The following is a 25,059-nucleotide window of genomic DNA, read 5'->3' on the forward strand; positions in this document are numbered from 1 at the left end:
CGACTGCAACTGGCATGGAATTGAAGAGGAGGTATTTCGAAAATAGTGATTCCCAGGAGAATAACTGCACAGTTGCTGGACGTTTTCTTATTTCGCTCGGAACAAGACAGTACGCTACTTTATACCTAATGACACGAGACTGTCCGGTTGCTGTTGCATGCCCGCAAAGGTGCCGTGCCGCGTCGTCAGATGTTTGGTGGTGAACACGTTGGCCTTAATGACCACTCGTAGAATTCGTCTCAGAGGCATCCTTGATCATTCGGACATGCGAACATTATACATTTCACACTGCATAAATCCAACAACTGGTTGGAATTCCTCGTAGTTGTGAAATTGAGAAATCCGAACTGTGCAGTGGCAAATTCCCAAGGTATACTTTATTAGTTTACTTTAGACCGAATCCACTGTATTTTGCCCACTTCGTCAACGTCAACTCAGAGAGTTCTACGTTATTTTATTAAATCCGTTTTCCTCTCTTCGGGCAGAATTGGACCAAGGGACAAATTGAAGCAATCACGTCCTCGATCGAATGTAAAACCATATATAATTCTTTTTTCTCTTAAATTTTGGCCGAGAAAAGAGGAGAGAAAAGAGTCCGTCTAAGTTTCTACAGACAGCAAATAGCTGCGGGCAGAAGAGAGTATGCGGTTTACTATTTGTTGGCACGAGTAATAGGTACAGAGCACGTATAGGTACAAGTATAGAGCGCGGAATACCGCAGCTTCTCAACGCTAATTACTGCCTCGCCGCGTCGTAACACCACGGCGTAGATTAATTTCTCCGATTAATCATCGTTCGTTTAGTTCGACTATGTTACCGATGGGAAGTGAAGTTAATTACGCGACGAGAGTCGATCTTCAATCGAATAACACGTCCATACGCTTGGTGCAGCGCTGCAAAGTTATACCTATACATACACGTACACGTATACATCCATGCGAAACGTAATCAAGAATTCATTGTTTGTCAAACACTGTATAACAGCAACAAAGCACCGATTTGTTTATTTTACATTTTCTAGTAATAATAATCTATTAGGTAAAGAACCTTGACCCGTTCACTTTCAAGATCGTGTTCCATACTGTTTCGAGGATTCGCCCTCGATCGAGGCGCTGAAAAGTTTCATAAAACTTGACCAAGTTCCAATTAGCCAATGCCAGTATCGTTATACCCTTCAATCGTTGAAACCCAGGAGCAACAATTGGTCCCGTGAGGTACACGAGACCTCGTAAAGGTACACATCCCAGAAACCTCGCACCTCGGCCGATTGTTTTACCGCGCAAAGAACGCGTCACACTTACACAGAGGCGTGAATTACTTGAAATCGAGAAAAACGACAAGTGCACCCATCATCTGTCGCAACGAGCGCCTTTACTTGCTCCTCCTCGATAATTGTTCCTCACCGCACTAAAGTTGTTGGCTAGCATTTTGGCAAAAAGCAAGCTCGTTAATGGTGCGGATCGCGATGGCTTGCGAGACTCGAGGAGGAGGAGAATAATAATAAAAAGATAATACTCCAGTGGTGTATGCCTAGGTGTCGTTATGGCTATTTGTCATTCGTTCGGTTTTACTTATTGCCAGCCTGTGAGTAATTGCTCCCAGCGAGTAATAATCCGCAAAAAGTTTGCTGTCTAGATGCCTGTTCGCGCGGCCGTGGTACCTTACACGTATACCTGGATGCAGCGATACGCATATTTATTACCAGAAAACATAATTATTTAATAACGAAACTCAAAAGTAGCCGCTTCCTCGTTACTTGAGTAGCAAATCGAATTGACAATTTTTTAATTAATCACAACCGAGCAAAGAGAAAGAAGACGAAAAAACTTACCGTTCGATTTACCACATCACCGACAAAATCAGACACTGGTAAAATTTTAGTGATCCGAGTGAAATTAATTCGGCGAGAAGCAAATGCTGCTCGGGAAACTTCTCGAGTCACGTTGGACAACAACGGAAATGGACACAGGTGATCGGTGCATCAGATTTAACTTGTGTAATATCGTTAAGCGTTTAATAGAAGCCTGGGATCTGTTTCTCCGTATTACTGCATCGTTTCGTACCTACAGTAGGGTGTTACGTAAAAGAAAAAGTTGCACAAATTGCAGATTTAAATAGGAGGCAATTTATTCCGAGCTAAATGAATTACTGCAGATTGTGATATTTCACTCGGGCGCGAGACGTGAAGACGATTGTGACAATGAGGGAGTTAAGAAATACGCGAAAGGTAATGAAATCTCAGATTACAGTTCAAAATTATTCAGCCAATTTCCGAAGAAAAGTAAAACCCGTTAAGTCCTGTTTTACTTCCATCCCCCAATTTGTCTGACGAGCGATTTTACGCGACCAGACTGTCCTTTTTCCACGCACAGGGCTTAAGTACCTACTCAGAATTCTGGGTTCGTATATTCGTGCCTGTCTTCCTCTCGAGCTAAGAGTTTTGACGGAGAAAAGACCCCCCACAGTTGTTGCATGGTCGGAACGGAACGGAATAAGTGGGTATAAGGTTTGGTAGCGTACAGACCTACGTCGGGAAGTCGCAGTTTTTCACTGTAGCTCGGAGGAAAATATAATATCGGTGAAGTTTTCGAGATGAAAATACATCTGCAGATACCGGTTTTGATCGCACGAGGTGTATAATGATTATCTTTTTACGATTCATTACACACTATCAAGGATAGCGTCTGATTATTTTTCTTTTTCTTACTGCTGAGATCATCGAGATACATTATATGTTGAAGGCGTTTTAACGACGTTTGCTTGACGGCAGCTTCCTACAGGTAGTGTTGTCGTTTCGCAACGTACTGAACGGAATTTAATTTCGCACGTTGCGATGACCTTGAAAAGGTTCAAAAACGAGAACAACCGTATATGAATTTTTCCCTCGCTTGGTGAGCTTCCAGCGAGGAGTTTCAATGCCGTTTAATCGTCGATTAAAACGGATTTACCGTTGGCAGAATACGGAATGAAAGAATTTTTTCAAACTTATTAATCCTTCACGGAAAGTGGAAAGTATAGCGTAATTTCGCATTTGTGTACGGCAGGCGACGATCAGACCCTTTTTCTCTCTTGCTCGTAGCTATTCATTCGGCATGTTTACGATACTCTCGGCTGCTTGATGGTGAAATAATTTCTGTAACTCCCATTTAATTATACATCACGTTCAAACAGGCACTCTGCGCTTGCGGGCTGCTTTGTACTTGTGAGCAGCCTTTACCGGTGCAGCGGCAGCAGTGGCGGCATTTAATCGTTGACGATCACCTTCTCGACTTTGAACATGACTTCTGCCTGCCGCTTGTGATACGGCGGACTTTGCAGTCCACGACGATGATATTTTGATCGATAGAAGAAAACGTCAAGTGTGAATATGTATAAGATTGTAAGCCGCGATTTCGAACGTTGGAATTGTTTGCCACGGCAAAATTACTTTTACAGCGCTGGAAGATTGTTATCAAAGGTGAGGAATACGCGAGACGTTGAAAACAAAGTTTGAGTTTAGGCAGGAATTTGTTCAAGTACGACTTGAACTGTTTTTCACGTATTCATTATCGCGGAGAACTTGACGCGTGTATAACGTTTCAACTATTCTTACGATATATATGTAGTGTAATAAATAAAAGAGACGAGAAACGGAAAGAAACACGTTGTAATTACGCAGGCCAGTGAGGTCAGTGTTAATATGCCAGTCGCGTGAGAAGCAGGTTCCAAAAATGACACGTTTCAGTACGTACGACATCGCTTACAGAGGTTCCTGATTGCCGCGATTTTATAGTTGCGTAACTGCGTCGTGATGTTCTCGGTGCTTCGCGGATATCGAAGGAACGTTCGTACCTCGTCCGTCTACGACGCGTTTTCACAAAATTGTGGAGGCGGTACTCACCTCGAATATATCAATTTAGCACCACTCCGACTAGCAGAACTCAAATTACCGTCTCACCGGTCGACGTAATAACGAGTCTTAGGCGTATGTCCGTCGAGGTCGTTTCATTATAATACGCGCCGAGTAATTATCCACACGAATTTTCAAACTCTCCGACTGTGCGTGAGCCGCGAATGAACAACAACAACAACAACAACAACAACAACAGAGTTTTGCCGAAATAAAAAATCAAGGATCAAACGCCGCAGCGTCTGGGCCGAAACTCGTCTATTAATGATTCTTAACTTTTTACCTGGAAAAGTCCCTCCTCGAGTATGAGCCTCCAACATTCTGGGCTCGGAGAATTTTGGTACAAGTCGGGTGTGGTCGCCGATTGATGCTGCACTTTGGTCATATATAATTTATACGCGCGCGTTTCACCTGCAGCCACAATGCAGGACACGGAATGAAGAGGTGAATATTTAAAAAAAATTTCTTTACTCTTGCTTGTTGTTTACACTTCAGAATTCTCGGTGGTCCATTCCTTAATCTGTCCAGCCGTTACCTGACACCAATTTACCGCTCCATCCACCTTCATATCACACTCTACCGACACTCGAATGTTTTCTCGGCCGACTAAACAATCACTTCAAACTCCCCTTTGTAAATGAAAATATTCATTCGATTTTCGAACGTTAAGATTTTCATCTAGCTCTCATTCCTCCGTCCTTGAGCTTCAGAGGTTTCTCTTACGCTGGATTAATCGTAGTTTGCGAGCAATTATCGCGATTCGAAAATAAAACGTAAATTAGTTACAGAGATCCAGAGTCAATGAGAACAGTAGTGTGTTTTTCTTCACTTATTCGGAGCCCCGGAGCGAAACATAATTGTCGTAAAGGTTGCGTCGTTGTATCGTTTAAACGAGTAGTTACTCAATAATTATTATTCCTTTCTCACCCGGCAATTACTATTCGCATCGATGATTTGTTTCCCGTCAGTACAGATGTGACAGCGTTGGATTCATCGCGGAACACGACAAGATTTCGTCAAAATCTCAAACGTTCCGTAAAATTAACCACTTTCCATTTTCCGCCCGAGTGATTTCTGGATTTGTCCCGCACTCTGCAGCCCAGCCACCTTCTTCTTCTTCTTTAAACTTCCCAACCGCCCTCGTCTAACTCGACTCTCAGAGACCAAAAACCACGGTAGGATGCCTCCGTATCCTCCGGCTCTGCAGGACCGCGCGATATTTCGTCCAAGACTCGCGTGCGCCAAGACTAGGAGATCGGACATGTGCTCGGCAGAGAGAGGCGATCGTTACCTCAAGAGAGGGATACCTGTACTCACCGAGTATCTTCACCGAAGCACCAAGGAAGGGGACGTCTCCTATTGGCTAGCCCGACAGCTCGGTCGCTCTGCGGGTAAGCAGCTCGTTTTCTCGATGCTTCGTGTTCACGGATGACCAAGAGCCTAGGCATCGAACACTTTTCTGATAGGTATTCGCCTCGGTATATGCATGCGTGCATGCAGACTGTACGACTTGCCACACGCGAAGCGTCTGACATAGAAATAGAAGGAGTAGACCGTCCGCGTCTTTTTTTCTGTTCTGCAACAGCCGACCAGTCGGCTATTTAATCGCCCATCCAGACAAACTGACGCTAGAGTTATTCTGTAAATTATGATACAATAATCGTGGAATTCAAGGTAGGCGAAGAATCTTCAAATCCTCACTCGGTAGTTTGAGATTGAAATTTAATTATACCGCGACTGAAGAGAATCTCGAGAAAACTTTGTCGTGATCATTGTGCGACTGGTATAAAGGATGGATAAAACGCGATCCTCAAAGTTCTTGGACGAATTTAGCCCGAACAATTTTCAGCTGTCCTCGAATGTCAGGGATTCGGTAGGTAATGCGCATAAGAATAGGGTTTCGACGACGAATAATTGTTCGGTAACATGTGGCTGCACGAAATCTGGAGGTATAATACGCACGACGACTGACAATGATAATTGCACAGGTATCCTAGGTAGGCAGGTATGTGTGTACCTGCTACGCGTATGTAAGTCAGACATAATCCGTACACACGCACGATGTATAAGCCGCATTGTTAAGTGGCCGTTGTAAAGTAACGATCTCTGGCTGACAATGAAAATAAGAAAATAAAAAAAAAAAAAACAACTCCCACATCTGTATCGTTGCGTAAGTTTCAGGTACCTACGTCTAAAGTTAGACCAGCAGGTTTCCAACGCAGAAATTGTCGCTAATATTCTTAAATGATAACGATAAATTATGCGCCTAGGTTCATTTTGTAATGTACGAGTATATCCAATATTCAAAGTGTATGTTTTACTTGCCTCTCATAGTTCCTTATGTTTGCAACGTACTCGTGGTCAAGCGGATCTCCGTAGGTATTATACTTATCCTCATAATTAGTATGAATTTTACGATGCAGACGATCGAAGATCTCGACATTTATGCCTTTGACCACGTGGCAATTAACAACAACTAGGCAGGCATTACGTACTTTCTCTAAGCCGCGAGGCATGAATGTTTACAATTAATACAAAAGTATCAAATGGTCGGAGCTGTAATGATACTGGAATATCTTGGTGGAAGAGAGTTCGCTGAAAATGATCAAATTATCGATCTACGTATCTAGATCAATACCGATCTACGTCTTCAAGTTTTGGATGCATTTATCGTGCAGGTTAATAGATCACCACAATTTGTTCAGCGCGTGCTACTTCAAAACTGCATCGTTTCGTTCCGTCGGCGTAATTTTTCCCCCCACCTCTTCTCTTTCGCAAGCCATTTTCAACGGGTTAGGAGGATTTTAGTATTTTTTTTTTTGCACATGCGATTCCCGAGTTACGAGGTACAATTGCAGGTTGTGTGGTATAGTCTGCGGTCTTGTTCACCGCTACGAGTTCCTCCTGCAACCGGAGATCTCGTACTTAGGTACTAAGTTGTAAATTATAACTGCCCGTTTACAGATCGTAAACACTCTCGAACATCAAGCAATCCTCACATTTTTCATAAGGTTTGAGCTCGTAACGTTAATGTAACGATGCATTTAATTTTAGGAAAATTCACCTTATTTCCCAACTTTAAGATTGCCGGAAATTCAGCAAAACGTAATGCGGCATTATGAAAGTTCATAATTTGCAAATTCGCTACCTTTAGAGTTATTCCGAAGTTGCAAAACATATATATATATAATTTATGATGTTTCTTTCAACGTTTCGATATGTTAACTTTGCTGCAACTTCAACTTCGTATTTCTTCATCATCCAATTACAGCTCGTTTCCTTTCTTCGTCAGGTAGATGGTAACAGACGAGTAAATTTTTCACATTCAAAGTTGATGCAAGCATGAAACACGCGTTTAGCATAAAAGAGAAATAAACTATTGAAGACTGTCTTGCTTTGAACCAAATTTTGATTTCGGATCCTAAAATCGTTTTCAAGTTAATTTGTCGTGTTTATTTTGTGTGAGATATATATATCATATATCATCGCATATCCTCCGCTGCATCTTCGTCCTTGTTTACCTCTCTTTCTTCCCCATTTCGCGGATGTACTTTACGACAACCAGTTTCCCGTGTAAAGTTGAATAACGGGACTCACCTGGAAGCCGCGGTGATGAGGATGGTGCGGATGATGAGGATGATGGGGATGGTGAAACTGCGGGGTATGAATCATGTCGGCGGCTGTTCCCGAGTCTTCGCTGGCAGCTTCGGAGGGCGACGGCGAGGCGCTTTCTCCAGTCTCTGCGCTCTGCTCCTGGCTACTGCCGGAACTTTTTTTCTTCTCGTTTACTTCCGGCTTGTTTTTCTGCGGGCATAAGAAATTCTATAGATTATCGCAAGGCGATGAAACATGGAGGGCGCTTATCTGGATCGGTGCTAACGAAACAACAAGGGTGGCGGTAAAAATCATACCTGAGGTTGAACTTCATCGAGGCCGACAAGCTGCAGGGCTTCTTCGAGGCTGAAACCGTCGGGCAGACCAAGAGAGTCGTTGCTTAGAAGGTCTTCGACGCCAGTCGAGCCTAGGAGACTTCCACCCAGCAGTGCGGATGTGAAATCATTCTCGAGGCCCAAGGTGTCGTTTAGCGCGAGAGAATCGTCGTCGAGGAGATTCTGTTCATCCAGGTTCAACGGGTTGCCAAGTAGAGGTTCCTCGGTAGTTTCCGCTGCGCCGTCTCTTTCGCCGCTGTTCGACGGTCCGCTCGACTTTAGGATGTACTCACCTGAAATGAAGAGAACGTTCTCTTTACTCTTCTCTCATCTCGACGATCGTTGGTTTATATAAATAATAGTATGTTCAATTTTTTTAAACGAATTCCGCAATGCAGCCAAGACACGACGATACTTTCCCTGTCCTCATGCATTTATCTTGTCCTTATTTTCATCGTAGAAAAAAAAAAAATTAAAAATTCTTTTGCATCGGGTGACTAACCGCGTTTCCGCTGCAGGCTACCGGGCGTAAGGATTTGTTTTTGCTAACGGTGAGATCGGGTAATTTCGTTTTAATCGTAGGTATAAGGCAAGCATACGTGCGGATTATTCCTTCGCTTCGGGACCCGGGTCAAGGTTTATCTACGTGTACCGAACAGAGAAGGAAAACAAGCGAACAAATCGAAAAATAGTACAAAACGAAAATAAAACAACAATCTGAGGTCGTATTGTGAATTGTTATTCACCTTTCGGAGCTCTTGGGTACAGGTTGTATAGATAAAATGGAGATCATCGAATAATCCAAGAGATATCAGATGCGACGAACGATATTCGACACTGTATATCGGCGTTGCCATTGAATCGCGGTACATCGTTTCACTGTTTTATTTATTGGGCGGATCCTGCATGCGGTTACAACGAGAAATCAACTCGATAACGAACTGTGAAATCAGTGCGTCCTTTCGGGACAAACTCTGTTGCACGCTGGTCATGTTTTTAGTTTTTTTAGTTTTTTTTTTCGCCCCGCAAAACCAGAATACAATCAAGTTGACGGAGAGAGTAAGAAGAAATAAAGTATACTGCATTCGAAGCGTCTGCAGTTCCGGCAAACTGTACGTTATTATTTCAAAAGCATTTCACATTCTTCACCTACACAATAAGCTATTTTAAGATATCTCTTTGCCAACTAAATATTTCATTTCGACACACTGCCACAACACTTCAAGTAATACGGTACCGGGACGTTTCTGCAGGTCATTGTTATTAAACGTTTCGATGAAACCCTTCTTTCGCGTATTCATGTAAAGCGGCACTAATGCGGTATTCACTGAAATTTTATCATCACGATCGGTACGGAATTTTATTTTCCCGCCCAGGGAAAAATCGAGCGCATTGAAAACCGTCCGCGTTAATACTGGCTCCGACTGTCGGCGGAGTCAAATTTTTTTGAGGGAAGGATAGAAAGAGAGAGAGAGAGAGAGAGAGAAAACGTGTAGGAAAAGGACGAGGGAAGAAGAGAAAGAGAGGCAGAGAGTGAGGGAGAGAAAAAGAAAGAAGCAACAACGCAGGGGGAGGGAGAGACTGGAGAGGCTCGAAGAGGAGAGAAGGACCGAATGTAGGATGGGAAAACGAAAAAGAGAGAAAGAGAGCGAAGTGAGCGAGTGAAAGAAAAACGTAACTAATTGAGAGAGGAGTGTAAAGGGTGCGAGGAGAGATCCATCCACCTGCTGGTCCCTCGCTCGAGTCCCTTAACCTCCCCGTAGCAACCCTCGTCCGAGCCACGCCCTCGACCAATCGCATCTCTGGAGGAAGCCCTGCCACCTCCACCCTACTTCGTTCGCTCTTTTGAATAGTAGAAAATAATTTCGCCGCACACCTTTCACACTCCGAAAATTTCATGCGAACAACGATGTCTTCAAACGAAGTTTGATTTATCCGTTCACCGATCAAGCGCCGAAGTAATCGGGGTTTGTTTGACCGGAATTGGGAAAAACATTATCGAACACTTTTCGATTAGAAGCGGAGGAACGACTGCAACAGTCCGTTTTCAATGGTATCAGAGCATAAGACGAGTGATTCTTTCGAAAGGAGTGGAATGTTATCCTTTTTCGCCTCTCTCTTCGTTTTCGGGTACGACTAGGTTGAAGAATTGAAAGAATGGCAGGAAAGCTGGCCGAGGGGAAATGTTATTTGAGATAATAATCTCATATAATAATAACGCCTCCGGTTTAGGAACCCGCAGGAGCCATCGGGCAGAGGCACCTGCGGTTGACTTTTAGTCCGGTCTTCAGGCCTCTTAAAGGATCCTGGAGGAATGCGTCTACTGTCTAAAGCACGGAAGGTGTGCTGCTGGCGGCCTGGGACGGCTATTAGATTAACAAGTCGAACCCGCGACGCCATTGTCTGGCCCGAATTCAACCCCTGACCGCACCACAATGGCTGTCGTAATTTGAGGGAACTTCAGACCGGCATCAACCGCCTTCGTCACTTTGTACTCTAAATTGAACCATCCCTTAAACCGCAGAGTCTGAACACGGTTAACCATTCGGCAGTTATACCATTTGCTCCCGTTGCTGGGGGGCGTAAGTTGCTGGTGAAGACAGCTCAAGGATATCAAGGATAGGCTCTGCAATTCGACCTGATCATTTTAACTCGTGTTTCACCCCGAAACTCTTGCAGACAGACATTTACGCGGCTTTGATTAATACGGGAAAGAAATCGCACCTACTGGTCATGATAATCAGTTGGTATGAAAAAGCAGCCTACCGTCACAGTGGAACTGGCACGAATAAGTTCTACACTGTGTACAAGGCGGTACAAGAAGTAATCCTGTTATATCGAATGGAATTAGGTATGTATCAAAACTTTTTCCACTGCAAAATTAACAGTACGTTCGAAGATTTTTACGGGTGAAAATAATCGCTTCTTCCGCTGATTAAAAAGTTTCTTTCGTCACCGTGAAAATCAATCATTCAAAATAGTTCATTCAGGTGAAGTTTCTTCTATACCCGGCGGGCAATAGAAGTTCGGATTTTCTTTCAATCGTTGTCACAAAGAGAAAAAAAAGAGTAAATAAATAAATAACAAAAGAAAAAAAAAAAACGTGTAACTACGAGTTACAAAAACGCACGGCAATGCTTCTGCTCGTTTCGAAACGATCCCGAAAATGGAATGTCGCCGCTGTGTTTCACCTGAAACGTCATAATTCAGTGTCCACTGTCCTATACTAAATCCATTAATCACGTTTCAGATAAACAGCAACCCTTACAACCTGCGCTTCCAAGCGCCCACATCACATCCACAAACCGTCAGCTACTCTCTGAGTTTCTATCTCCTCTTTCTGGTTACTCGATATCACCAAATTTTCTCTCTCTTTCTTTAAAAGTATCCGAAAACTTCTCAATATCTTCACAAGAAAACATTATATCTACCATGGACATGATCTTCTCGGGTGTTATTTTTTCAACGGGGAAGCGACTTGCGATGTCGAGATAATATTGTCGATCATTCCTGACTACGCATAGTCGGAAAAACTTATTTAATCATACGAATATCTTTCGGATTTTCGGCGAGGGATAAACTAGGAAATACCGATGAAGGTAGATTGTGTGGAAGAAGAAGAAGAAGAAGGAAACCAACTTATATCCTGCAGAGGCTAAAAGCGCAAGCTCACGGTTCATTCGCCGATGCAAAAATCTCTTTCATTTTTAGGGTATACGGTATGTGTAAGGGTGGTACCTTTGAAGTTATGCCTGCAACTACTTCCTAGACATGAGATTCTGACAGATCATTTCTCATATCTCGCCATTGTTCGACTAATGGCGTTTTTCTAATAATATTTCTGGCATTACTTGGCAAAATTTCCAACCAATGGCCAATCTTCCGCGGGTCGAATGAACCATCCAGTTCGAGCAGGGGCTCACGTTATTCTTTGCACACGCGTTTGACACTCTTATGTATCTATTTTTCACACAGACAGAGGGGGGGAAGTGCATGTGTAAAAATACACACGCGCGCTTTACGGTAGTTTCATTGGGTCCTATGGAGGAGAACTTTGGGCCCCTCTGAATCGACGGCTCACGTACCGATCACGATCTTGACAGCATTGTCCCACCGGTTGACAAATATATCGATGACGATTGTACCGGAGTTAGCGACGAAGGCCCAAAATTATTCACGAGCTCAGAACGGAGCTTGACATCTTACTTTTCTGCACTTTTGCGACTCGCTCGTTTGTTCGTTCCCCGCCGAGTGTGAAAAGTTCAGTTCTTGTCAACAGGCACGAGTTTCCGCACCTGGCAGCACGAGCAGTTTGAATAGTGCAATTGCGATCATTAATATTAATTATTTTTACAGCTGTCAACTGTTTTATTAGACGAGATTAACGGTGAGAACTTCCCACAGTGTCCACCGCCTACGTTAGACTAAACCACTAAATTTTGTACAATTTGAAATCCGTTTTACTAGCGAAGAAATCAATTGACGATTTTATTTAGTCTCTTCTGACTCGAAATTTGTGTAATGAATTTTCATATATCTTTACAATTAGCAATCTGGTTATGCAAAATTTTTACACCTACATACCTGGGTGGAAGTAGTCCGAAAATAGAATAATCCAAGAAACGGTTCAACACCGTTCGTATCACAGCACAACTTTATTCAGATGCAAACTTTTCTTGTCACTTGAAAAATTTATCGGTGCATGGATTTTAATATTGTTCCCAATAACATCTACAACGCTACAAACATTCTTCGAGCCAATATACGTCCACAACGGTGTCAATATATTTCAATGAGAGATTGAAAAATAAAGCCATTTTCAAAATACACCTGCCCACTTGAAAACTAAAAACTGTTTATTCAAGCTAGTCTCAAAAGTTTTTTAACATTCGCCTTGAACGTTCCACCAACGTTTTGATATTCCAACAAGAACCACCAACTCAAATAGCCATTTCTGTAGAATCAAAAATGTTCAAAACTTGATAACACCAAATTCAGCAATTCTGACACTAGACATTTTCACTGTATTGGATTATTAGCACTGATTGAAAATGGTTATTTTCTTGCTATTTCTTATATTCTCTACGCTGTTGATTTATTTAGTGACAGTATAATTTCAGCGAAGAAACTTGATGTCTGTCGCACGACAAACTGCAACTGTCAAATAATTAAATGTGTCACTAGACCCGATTCATAGATGATTTTGATTGGACCATCGCATGGAGTTGACTGATAGACTATCGCGAAGCAAAGCATTGCCTAACTGGAGCCAGCGGAGGCATTGTCCCAGGGCCGTGGCTATGCTGTTAAAGAACCAACCAATCACGTCAGGGTTGGCTGTTATTCCAATATGGCTGCCAGACAATGTGAGCCGGAGGACTTCCAGCTAGAGGGGGAAGGTCTCTACCCATAATGCCATTCTCCGACTCCCCGCTGAGCAGGGAGCGTACCAAGGCCTGATCGGTCGACGTTGCCACACTGCGACAGGCAGGGGTGCATCGCTTCCTACCAACCTCCGAGTCATTGAGGGGCTGAATCTACCCTTGTCGAGGACTTCCTGGGCCTCCGAGAGACCCTCGACATTTGTAGACGATACCCTGGCTCCCCGATCTATAAGATCCTTCTTTTTGCATCTTCATTCAGATTAGTTGAAACAATTTCCAGAGAATATTTGTCAAAAACTTGTTAAGCGTCACATGGTCCTGAATTAAAATCAACTTTAGGTGGTAGCGTAGGGCTTCGATACTACTTCCTTTTTTCAAGTACTATATTCGAGTTCCAATTATCAATCAAAATGTGATTTCAAGCATGTACATCCAAGTATTGGCCATATCAGAAATTATAAACTCTTTGAAGAAGTAGAGTTTCCAGTATTGAATGCGTACAGTTCTACTTTCAATTGGAATATGTTTACTATTGAAAAATTGAAACTAAATTGAGCGTTATAAACACAATTCTAACAGACGGAGAAATAAACCAACAAACGAATAAGCGAGAATAAAAAGAATCACTGACCTATGCCAAGCCACTGAATTGGTATTGATCTGAAGGGCCATAATAGTTCTGAAATTGGATGCAGCATATAATCCCATAAAAAGACAGTGGCCAGGTGACTAGCAATTTTTAGAGAGCCAGCGGAGGGGCAGAGACCCAGGCGTAGATAAAGGTTGTAAACCACTGCTGTTAGATGGTATCTAAATCCTGTCAAATGCCTCCTCTATTGATACCCTTTATTCTTGTGTCGTCACTCTCACTCGCACGCTTGATTCAAGATACTTTGCCCACCACGCCGCGAGCTTCCATCAGATTGGCTAGGTAATTACCACCAATAAGATTGTATTCCAATGTACGTAATGTACGCTGGCATAATGTTATACACGGATACCTGTTAGACCAGAACGAGAATGCACAGCTTTTTACACTTCATTTTCTGCCTTACCTTGTGATTCCTTAGCTATGAGCGGTTCTAAAATTCTAAAACCCAGCGTAGCGTGAACTGGTATCGCCATGGCGCAGCGTGTAACATCCTAGTGAATTTTTTTTTTTCATAAAATACTAGTCGACTCCAACAGTGCACAAAAAATTTTCTAGACCTCAAAAACAGTAATCACACCTCGAGTAGAAAGCTGAGGGAGACGAAGACCCGGCAACGCTGAGTGGCGCAGTCTGTTTGACAAGGATATAAATGATGCTGAATATTATGCGGAGAACTTAAGAGCCTACTACTATCTGTTACCACCGACATCACGCACCCTCAACTCTAGACTTTTATCTACATAATCATTTCTGTAGAATAAATTTAACGCTAGATCTTCTCGTCTGGGAGCTGGATTTCTATTATCCTTGACGTAAGACGCATCGCAGTACAAAATGTGAATTATTTTTCTGCAATAATATAGCAGAGTTTAAAAATTTTGCTAATAACATACGAGTCGCATCGATTGGAGAAGGAGTTTCATTGATAGGATAATAATTATACGGTGAGGCTGAGAGATGGTGAGCTGCGCAGCGTCACGGAGGCTGCGTCAAGCCTCAGAGAGTGCCTCGACATCTATTGTTCTCCGATCACTCAGCCTTTGTCTGGTCTCTAAGATATTCCCACTGGTTTTTTATCCCACTTCTTCAGCTCTCCTAGACCGCTTTATTTTTGGGGACCCCCTAAAAAACCTCCCCAACTCCCTTATATTAATCACATTTTGTATACCTGTAGAGGCCAAAATATTTTAATCCCCTGATTTTACGCCTTTAGACTTTTTTTGCTAAATAAAAAAAAAAATGTTGTTCTCAACTTCTGAAAAAAGTTAAAGACTATTCATATAGTTTCAAGGTAGACTGTACGTTTATCTTGTTCTACCAAAATCACTTTCGACGATTATTTCTTCAGGATTTTACTCATCTCTGGTACGATGGACATATAACTTCATACGATTTTGGAAACAATCTTCTTGGTGGCTGACAAAGTAGAAAACATTATTTCACATCCAAACCCATTAATGATTCTTGAAATTGAATAGCCGACTTGGTTTAATTGATCAAAAGTTGTAGCTTGAGGAAAGATTTGAAACTAGCTTCACATAAACCTGAGAAATAAACTCTTTTATAAATCAAGTGTACCAAAGTCAGTAACTTGTTAACGTCAACAAGTTGTTTTTTTCCTTCACTTTTGCTAAAGTAAACCGAAATTATTCATATTGGTGGTCCACTTTGATATTCATATGAATAATTCACGAGTACGCGGTATCGAAGTTCTATACTTTCCATAATACTATCACGTGGGGAACTGATTTATTAACTGATAAGTGCAAATCACTCTATGCCTGTGCCTAGGCAATAACTAACATAACAAAGCCATGTTAGGTATTGTTGTACCGTTGCTAAAGAACAGAGAGGACACCCTGCGCTGGTAAATAATAGTGGGGGCATGAAGTTGTGCTTTTCCTATACATTGTTGAAACGTTCTATAACACAAAATCAATGATAGATTTCTCAAAGGGATAATACGGCTTTGAATGTCTAGTGGAGGGAATTTTTTGGCTGTGACGTTGATATGAATTTAGATCACAGATGCCATGGTAAAACGTTAATATACGACGCGATAATTTCAATATGCGATGTTCACACAAAGGGTCAGAGTTATTTCAAGATTCTCAGTTTCGCCTCCTCGATTATTAAACTTAATTTGAATTGACATCAATTTCCTGGCTGTGAGTGAATAACGCGATGTATCTCACAACAGAAATGCGATAACCGAACGAGACCGACAATTGCAGTAAGAATAGTCGACTGTAAGTTTATACACCGAATTGCTAACAACCCAATATAATTAGGAGAGTAATATCTGTTAGAAAAGTGTCGGTCATTGTTGAGACTGGACGTAATGTACAAGTGAATAGACCTATAATGATATCACACGTTGCCTGCCAAACAAACAGTCAGCAGATTTGTAAGTCGAGTGTGTTATGGTCCAGTCACCACGATAGTAAATACACACTGCTCCATAACGTAAGCTGTAAAACTATACGAGACATTTCTATCAGAGTGTAAGATTTGAATTAGAACGAAGAAGTCTGAAAACTCGTTATCGCTCAAAAAATTAATTGACAAGTGGGTGATCAACGAATAAACTAAAGTCGGAAAATTACTTCCAATTGATCACAATTCTCTCCGATGACTTTACGAAAACGCGTACAGACAGAATATGTGAGAATGTATAACATCGTTTCTCACCTCTGACGAATGATCGAAGCGATTAGACTTATACGTGCGTGAATCCCAAAAGGTGCCTGATTAGTCAATTAGGAAATCGGATGATATCGTCAACAGCGGTTGGACGATCGGGCGGACAGAGTGCCTCCGCCACACGTAGGTCTGTCTAGGAAATTTCTGTAAACCGGGTCAAAGACCCGAGGATAGTAGTGGCTTACTGGCACAAGTCATTCTGGATTGTTGTGCCCCGTCAATGACCATTGTTGCCACCTCATAGTATGACTTACACTCTTGGGATGTTGCGCTTGCATTTTTAGAGGCCGTCGGAATGTTCACCTTTGATACACATAGCTGGGTCATCCCGAGCGGAATTGGGTCTCTTCGTATGCAGTGGTTTAAACTGGTCCAACGGCGTTGTTGGATTCGCGATTGCTAAAAATACAGCGATGAAACGAAATACGACTGGTGAAAGAGATCCGAGATATTCGTTTCGTTTCACTGTCGCTTGTTGCGATACTTTACGCGTAACCTCTTGCCTCGCGCAAGAATCAACCCATTTTCATAAATCCTGCAAGCCTATATAGCCACACTTCGTACACCGTTCATGTGCTACAAGCTTCCTTCGGCAGCGGCGCGAAGCGAGAAAGGATAATACGTGGATGTTACAGCTCCGCAAGACCTTCTGCACGAAATTACCGATAAACCAGATAACTTATTGGGCGTGAATAGTGGTGCAAAATGGTGTAAGGAATGCGCTGGCTAAGTTTGCTTCTTCGAGTTTTCAATTCCGACAACGATTTTCCATGTCGAATGAAGAAGCGCTCGGGATACGTACTTTTCACCAGCGACTGCGAATCATTGAATTCTCTTTCCACCACCGTGCGGAACGAGTGATCAATAATTGTTACAACAGTTAATTAGAGATCGGTTGAACGAGGAGGCAAGATTTACTCAACGAATGCGGGGCGCAAAAAGTGATTTAGATTATTTCGATTCTATTACCAATAAAAGTATCAGCTCGGATTGTGGCGTAAGAAAAGTTATACCTACAAGGTTGTAGCCTTGATATTCGCTGTTGGCTGTTGGAGTTTCAAGGTGAATTTTCACCTCTGTTTGTAAAACGCTTATGTACACGTGAATTCTTCTCCTTCTCTCTTTGCCCACATCCAACATTGTATACTATAGTTTGTATAGGATGCTTTGGTCAAGTACTTGAACTCAGAAACTCCCGAGTTCAAGGCACAATGAATCTGTTACAGCTTCTCTGTATTCTCGGAACCTCTTACGGAGAACCCCTTAAACAGTGGATTATTTTAGGAAGGTTGAGACGATGAAATGTCATCCATTCTTCTCACGTTTCCGCGAAGGTATTCCTTGGCAAGAATTGGCGTTATGCTCACCGCGCGATCCGTTGTGAAGTCCAACCGTCCGAGTTCACAACCGATTCATCGGCATACCAACCGTACGAAAATCAGAGTCAGTGGAACATCGGGCCGTCAATTAAACTCGGTAAACCAACGGGAGGGAAGCTGTTTAGCTCCTGGCTGGTTCGTTACTTTTTACCCCGTCGGCTGTAAGGATTTCTTGGGAAAGTCTTCGGACAAAAAATTGCCTGATGCAATAATGACAGGTTGGAGCTGGGTGGAGAAGGCAGGGCGTCTGAAAGGGCTAATGGCACTTGAGGTGACAGGCTGACCTCAACCCCTCTGCCTGATACATATCTATCCTAAATCAACATGGTCGGAAGGAGTGGGAGCTCTTGATTCTCATTGTTTAACGTTGGGCTTTGCATTCTTCGGTGTTTTGTATTTCTAAATTTACTCGTACAATATTATTTTTGGTTGATCAAATACGAAGCTGGTAGCATTCGGGTGTATCTGTATCGGGATTTCTATGCCGGACTACCGAAGCTATCGCCAATTTTGCCGACACAATTTCAATCTCCGCGATCGTGTATGTGGAAAGAATTTTCGTGCTTGAACAATACGAAAGCGTTAGGTTTTATGTAGAACGAAACCAGCGTGTATTATACGGGATGGAGGGTATACGTCTAGTTGGCGGGATGGTTCGGAAAGGTGGAATCATATCCAAACCATGTTAAAAGAAACCTTGAGGGACTAGATGAGTTGCAAAATCCTTTCCAACGTTACACCGTCGATCCTGTCCAGGTAAAAAGTGGAATTTACAAAAGGTAAAAAAGCATTATAACACTAGAAGTTGAAAAAGCTTGACAAGTCGAAAGTTTAATTTTTCATTGCCCGCATTGACACATCATCATTTATTAGGACTATAGAAGAGCGTACGGCACGTACCTACGTCCCTTTCATAATATGGGTTTTATGTAAATGTTTTAATCCTCGGGGAATTGAAATGTCTTTGATACGACTCAGCTGTCCACGGGGTTGCCACGCCATCCCGTGCTCCTCGCCTTGGCTGGTTTCTCAAAGCAACAATAAACTTATCGTTCCTCCCTCGCGGTATACGTTGCACTCTAATTACGCAGCGACGTGCGTTTTATCCTCCGTCCAAATCTACCTTCTATTAAACCGAATTAGACGCCGAGCGTCTGTGTAACGTCGATCTCGGGGAAGCGAGAACATGTAACGAGATAACGAGTGGGCGGAATTAAGGAAGCGTTACAATATACATCCGACTAATTTAAACCCGGGTTAAACACGCTGCTTGCACGAACTCCAGGCCGCGCAGCCTGCAGTCTGGATACCTATCAACTCTTATTGTTAACGACGCCGGAATCCGGAATATCGTCGAATACATTTGTGCGTGCCCCATCTTTCTTCGACTCGCACAGAGGTTGGGCTTGAATTTACACCGCGTGCTGAGCCATGATATGAGTAATGGTGCGTACTCCTGTAGCAGGGGTGGTTGTCGCAAGTCACGCTCCCGAGCACCAACCCCCGAACGGTCTTTGCCAAGCAGCTGCCCCCGAGCGGGCGAGCGTAACCCCGAGGGATTCTAACATGGCGGAACACGGATAGCTCCAAATATTGATTCTCTCGTGGGACGGAAGAGTGATCTGAATTGCAATGAGGCTGTGCCGGGAAAGTCTGGAGCCGTGGTTCCTTCCTGCCCGGACAACTTTACAGCTCAAAATGCGCACGCGGCTTTTTTAATTTCCAGGTTCCGCCTCCGGATTTCTCATCGTCAGTCCAGAAGTATTACACGGACGACGAGACACGCGAGAAAGACAACCAGCCGGATAAATTTTTAAATTTGATCCAGTTTCGCGTAAATCCATGGCGCGATATAGACAGAGGGTGAAATTTCTAGCGGTATGAAAAGCAATTTCCTTAATACATTTCATGGGCGTGGCCTGCAGGCGGCTACGTGGTTGTCACGTGCGCGTCGTTTATAATTTCCGACAACATATTCTTCAACGCGTTGGCCGAATATATACCATCGCTGCCCCCTCGAGTTTTCGACTATTGTATCGTTGTGTTCGCCGGTGGTATTCTTCTTCCAAGGACTGACAATTTGGGTTGGAGATACGCCGACGCTTTCGTCGGATTACACGCACGGGCGTACGAATAGCCCAGGGTTATGACAAAAGTTGAAAATAAAGTAAAACCCATCCGGGCCTCGAGGCACGCGAAGAGATAGTAATTAAAACATCGTTAATATTAATAATTTTCGTTGTGCCGCGTCTCTTCCTTGCTTTTCTACACACGCAATAAGCGTAATATCACAGAATAATTGCTTCTAATTTTCGCATATTACGTGAACGGGATGTTGACTTTGTTACGTTTAATCGTTACGCAATTCAATAAACGAAAAGTACAAAGGCTATTAGAATCCACAGAAACGTGCCGGAGTAGAATGCGATTCAATTAAAAAACTCGGTACCGCACGACAGAATGCAGAGAATGGATAAGCGGCTAAGAAATACGTGCGGTCAGGCATTGGAACTGGAAGTTGAGATTTGAAAATCTGTTCTATACTCGTCGAAAAAAAGAAACAGTGAAAAGAAAAAACTCTGCGGTAAATCGCGGTTCAGTTTGAATCCGCATGATGCCTGCAAAAACTCAATTGCATAAGTATTTGACCGAAATAATCGGTATTGATCATTGATCACCGACACAAAATTTACGGCTATTATTTATTACAAGGATTCATTCAGCGAGTTATTGGGTTTTTAGTCTTTGAACGGTGAAAAAAGGTTGATCGTACTACAACCGAAGTCTCTTCTTGTGGCGAAGAACCATTTTTTCCTAAACTTTTTTCGCGAACAAAAAATGAATAAACCAAAATTACGCGATACTATGCACACGAAACAGAAGCCTCTAATTATTGTGCGTGGTGAGATTATATTACGTGCAATTTATCACCGACCATATTTCAATTTCCTTTTCATCGTGTAACAGAGAATTAACTGTCCGAACTGCCGCCTCTGTGGCAAAATGAAGAAGAGGAAAGACGGTAACGGAGAGAAAAAAAAATCGCGTCCCTCAGTTCGCCACAAAGACCGTAACGAACACGATACAAGGTGGATTTGAAATTTCGATACAGACGTTCGATCCACGTTCGCGAAGACCAGATAGCCCCGGCAAAGTACGGCCCAATAGTCAATCGCACACATAATCCATGACTAGTCAATATCAACAAGCCGCAAAGACCGTGACGCGGAGTTTTAGCAAAGGATGTAGTCGTCTAAGACGCTCAAGAGGAATAAACCCGCGTTTATGTACCTCGGCAGAGTTTATTCTCCTTTGGTTTTCCGACAGGCTAAAAAAAAAAAGTCCTGCTTCGTACGGGATTAGCATCACCCAAGAACTGCGAAGTACCTACAATGCTCACGAATTCTTTGGTTCACCATTCCTATTCCATTCCACAGAATGTAGTAGCGAGAAGCCAGATGTTGAAGTTCAATTGGTTTCCAAAGCGCGCACCGTGCGGCTGTCTCGCTCCTCTTATTTCGTCGAATGTTTCCTCTCGAACGTTTTTCATTCCGCTTTTTTGCCGCCGGTGTCTCTTTCCGGTTCGAGGGGCGAGCCAAGCACGATTAGTTATTGTCCTCTACGTCTGTCCGAAGCTATTACACGCGATATAGACGACGCGCGGTATTCCGTCTATCGATGCCCCATGCACGCACCTTCATCGGAGAAGGCGGAGACTAAAGAACCGTACGCCTATGATAATTTATTCCCATATCACCCTCGCCGAGCCCCGTGTTATATACGTATATAACAATAGGTACAGGCAATGGGATCGTTTCTCCCCGCAGTCAAACCGAGCCATCGAATAAATTCGTCCCCCTCGCTCTACGATCTAATCCGAATTCAGAAGATACACCACGAATGGTTGTCGCCATTTTGACCGTTTGAATTTTCTCGGGAATGGAAGTAAGAGAATTGATATTGGTCGCATTTTTTCGTTAATTACGAAAGGAAAGTTTTGCCCCCGGGATTGAATGAGAACAAAGTTCCTTCGCCATTTTCCTCGCAAATTGTGAAGCTTTCGTTTGAGCAACTTTACAAAGCGGACTCTTCGCTTCGAATATCACGGCTTCCGAGCCGATGACCGACAGACGGAAGACGATGGCGTCGTGGGTGGCTGAGATTTGAGATTTTACACCGTGGCACTGCTGTTTACCGATAATCCATCAACTCTCTGTGTAAGTAACGCCGCGAGATCCGCAATCCATTGTCAGATCCGACCGACAAGGTCTAGCTATCCGACGGACTTACGTAATCCGTATAGCATAAAGATATTTAAGGTAGTTGGGTATTATACGTCGGCTCAGGATATACCGCGGCAATTTATACGTGGGTTCACCTCGCGCGCATATCCATATTTATCATTGTTTATAACTAAGACGCGGAAGATGCCGCCTGTTTATTTTTCCTTTTCGATCCTGCAGCCCGTGGTGTCGTACGAATTACACGACTTTGTACAAGTACAAGCGGACATGAAAACAGATATCACGATACAGTCGTCAAAGACTTTCGAATCGAAATTCGATCCGGATTTTTATGTTTTTATTCTTCTGTTTCATGCGATTTTTAAAAGACGAAATTGTTCGTACGTTCGAGTGGAAATCGTCGTCCAGAAAACGCGATTCTACCGTACAGCTGCACGTGCAGGTGTTTCGGAAATCGAGCTTACAGTCGGAAATGGCAGGAAACTAACCGAAACCCCGAAAAGTTAACCATAGAGCGATCAAGCGTGGAATTGGAAAACGGAAAATGGCGGCAGGTTCTTGGGCGCGGAGGGAAGAAGAACATCAAAGGAGGGAGAAAAAAATGACCGTTCGCAAATCGTTCGGACGAAAATTAATTTAGAAATTGGTGCTGTGGAAGAATGCGACGGTATAATCGATTTTCCAAAACGAAGTGTTGTGATAATTAGTTTTTCGAATCTATTTTCGAAGGTGAATAATACGTTAACGTTCGTATACATACAAAGCAGTCGTGGATGCAAATTAAACTCGTGTCTATCAATTCGAATCTGAACGGTGTATCTATAATCTCGTTACAATTCATTCGACGTGTCTCATCATCAATTGGCATCCAGTTGAAAAAACAAAAAAGCACGCGAGTTTTATATCTGACGAGAGTATAAATTTTTTGCCCGAATATCATTCTGTGAATACGTGACCGTATAATCACTGTCGTACAAAGTTACGCTTCATACATCCATGTGTTCCGTTCGTATTGACAGAGAGTTATCGCAGACCGCATCGATCCGCACTTGATCCAATCTTGATACAAAAAAAATTTTAAAAACCACGCAGGTGGTGCTCAGCGAATTTCAATCTCAATAAAACAGAATCATCCAAATACGATCTATAAGTTACAAGACTGGTCCGCGGAATCATCGTACATATACCAACGGTTTTTTTCCTTGTTATTGTCTCCTTTGTTTCCTACTTTATTTAATTATTATTGAGAAGCTGTAACCATACCGAGAGTAATAAATATACGATGCAATTGATCACGTCGTGAGATTTATTGCCCGTATCTTTTGCCCCCCTTCCCGCAGCCTTGCCCTGGAATTAGATATACACACTGCATTAGGATAGGCCTATAATCCTATCACGGAAAGAATATTTGCCAATTCCCTCGAGGCAAGCGCAGAGCAAACAGCGTTTGTTCTTACGATGCGAAAATTGAACGTTCGACAGTTTATACGTATGTATAACAAGCCACGCTGTAATTATAAATTGCAACGGTCGAGTTTCGATTGCCGTTGCACCGGACAATCGCGGGGCAATACGAGTCGCAGGATCAGCTTGCACAAGCGCGATACGATCTAACACAGCAGCATTTTGCTCCTTCGGTATTACTTGTGTAATAATGTATAACGCGTAATGTTGATCCGATCGATCGATAGCCGATACAATTCTGCGGCATGGCGTTGCGGGGGGATGTAAATAGGTATACCTGTAATAAATGAACAAATTTTACAATCCAACCATCATCGCATATCGGCCGACCGGCCGGTCGGCAAGCCCAAGACTCATTACCCGGCAATCTGTGCGCGCCGATCAAATCGGTCTACGTATAGGCGATTGATCTCTCTCTCTATCTCTTTCTCTCTCTCGCTCTCTCCCCATCGTGTCTACAATATATAACGTTCAGGTATACATATACGTAGGCGCATTTATTCAACATGGCGGTTGATTAATGGATCAATGGTCTTGCCCGAAAGGTGTAACAGCGATAGATAGCGTTTTTTAAAAATTTTTTTTTTCATTCCGTATCGTACAGGCAGCTGCCGAAGCCGCACACACATAAATATTGATATAAACATCTGTTAATACGGCGGGGGCGATGCTGCGGCGATTGCGCGTGTGTGGATGAGTATACGTATAACCGAATGTACGAGGCCTCTTCGACCAATTATAAATGCACCCATACTCTATGAAAGCAGGTATTCCGTATTATTCCGTATAAACTGCAAGATCTTCGCGTCAATCGCGACGATCGGCGGTAACGTCGATTGCCAATGAGTTAGGGTCAATAAATCGGGGCTCTTACACGGAACGCCTTATATTAGACGTATCGGACATAATATATGCATGTGATTCGTACCGTCTCGAGATAAGGTCACGTGGTGGGGGTCTATAATTAAAAAGCTAATCAACCGACAACTGTTGCTAGATACGGTGTGGCCAACCTCCCTTCCCGCCCTATTCGTGTACAGGTACCATTATTTAACTATCCTATAAAGGATGTACAATGCCAGCACAGTGCGATCGAGCAAGTTTTTGCTTCTAAGATCAATGTGTGCGTCGTGTTGTTTTTTTTCTTTTTTGCCTCTTTTTTCTTTCCTTCCTCTTCTAGCTCGCCTAGATCCGCGTAGATCTCAATGAATCACTGAACAATACGTGAAATGAACGGAGTTCCAGTTAGTTATTAGTGAAAGTTGAAAAGTCGGCTCGATTTCATCACAGATTCAAATAATTTGGAGCCTTCTTCCGTGGTACGAACCGATGAAATTTTGTCGATAATCGGCAAATTTTTCGATTTAAAGTAAATTAGGAAAAACAAGAGTGCGGATTGTTTGAAAGAGACGACT

At 42.9% G+C, this 25,059-nt stretch overlaps 1 protein-coding gene across 8 annotated transcripts in view; it reads right to left on the reverse strand.

Moving 5' to 3' along the window:
- Positions 1 to 25,059, reverse strand: part of LOC124307929 (segmentation protein cap'n'collar) — a 123,018-nt gene that overhangs the window by 27,678 nt on the left and 70,281 nt on the right. For all 8 annotated transcript variants that reach the window (XM_046770124.1, XM_046770122.1, XM_046770121.1 and 5 more), the window contains exons 4-5: positions 7,801 to 8,111; positions 7,487 to 7,693 (exon numbers count right to left, since the gene is read on the reverse strand). In XM_046770124.1, the coding sequence (XP_046626080.1) occupies positions 7,487 to 7,693; positions 7,801 to 8,111 (518 nt within the window). The remainder of the gene's footprint in view (positions 1 to 7,486; positions 7,694 to 7,800; positions 8,112 to 25,059) is intronic.

This window comes from Neodiprion virginianus, chromosome 6 (genome assembly GCF_021901495.1).
Source record: "Neodiprion virginianus isolate iyNeoVirg1 chromosome 6, iyNeoVirg1.1, whole genome shotgun sequence".
Lineage (NCBI taxonomy): Eukaryota > Metazoa > Arthropoda > Insecta > Hymenoptera > Diprionidae > Neodiprion > Neodiprion virginianus.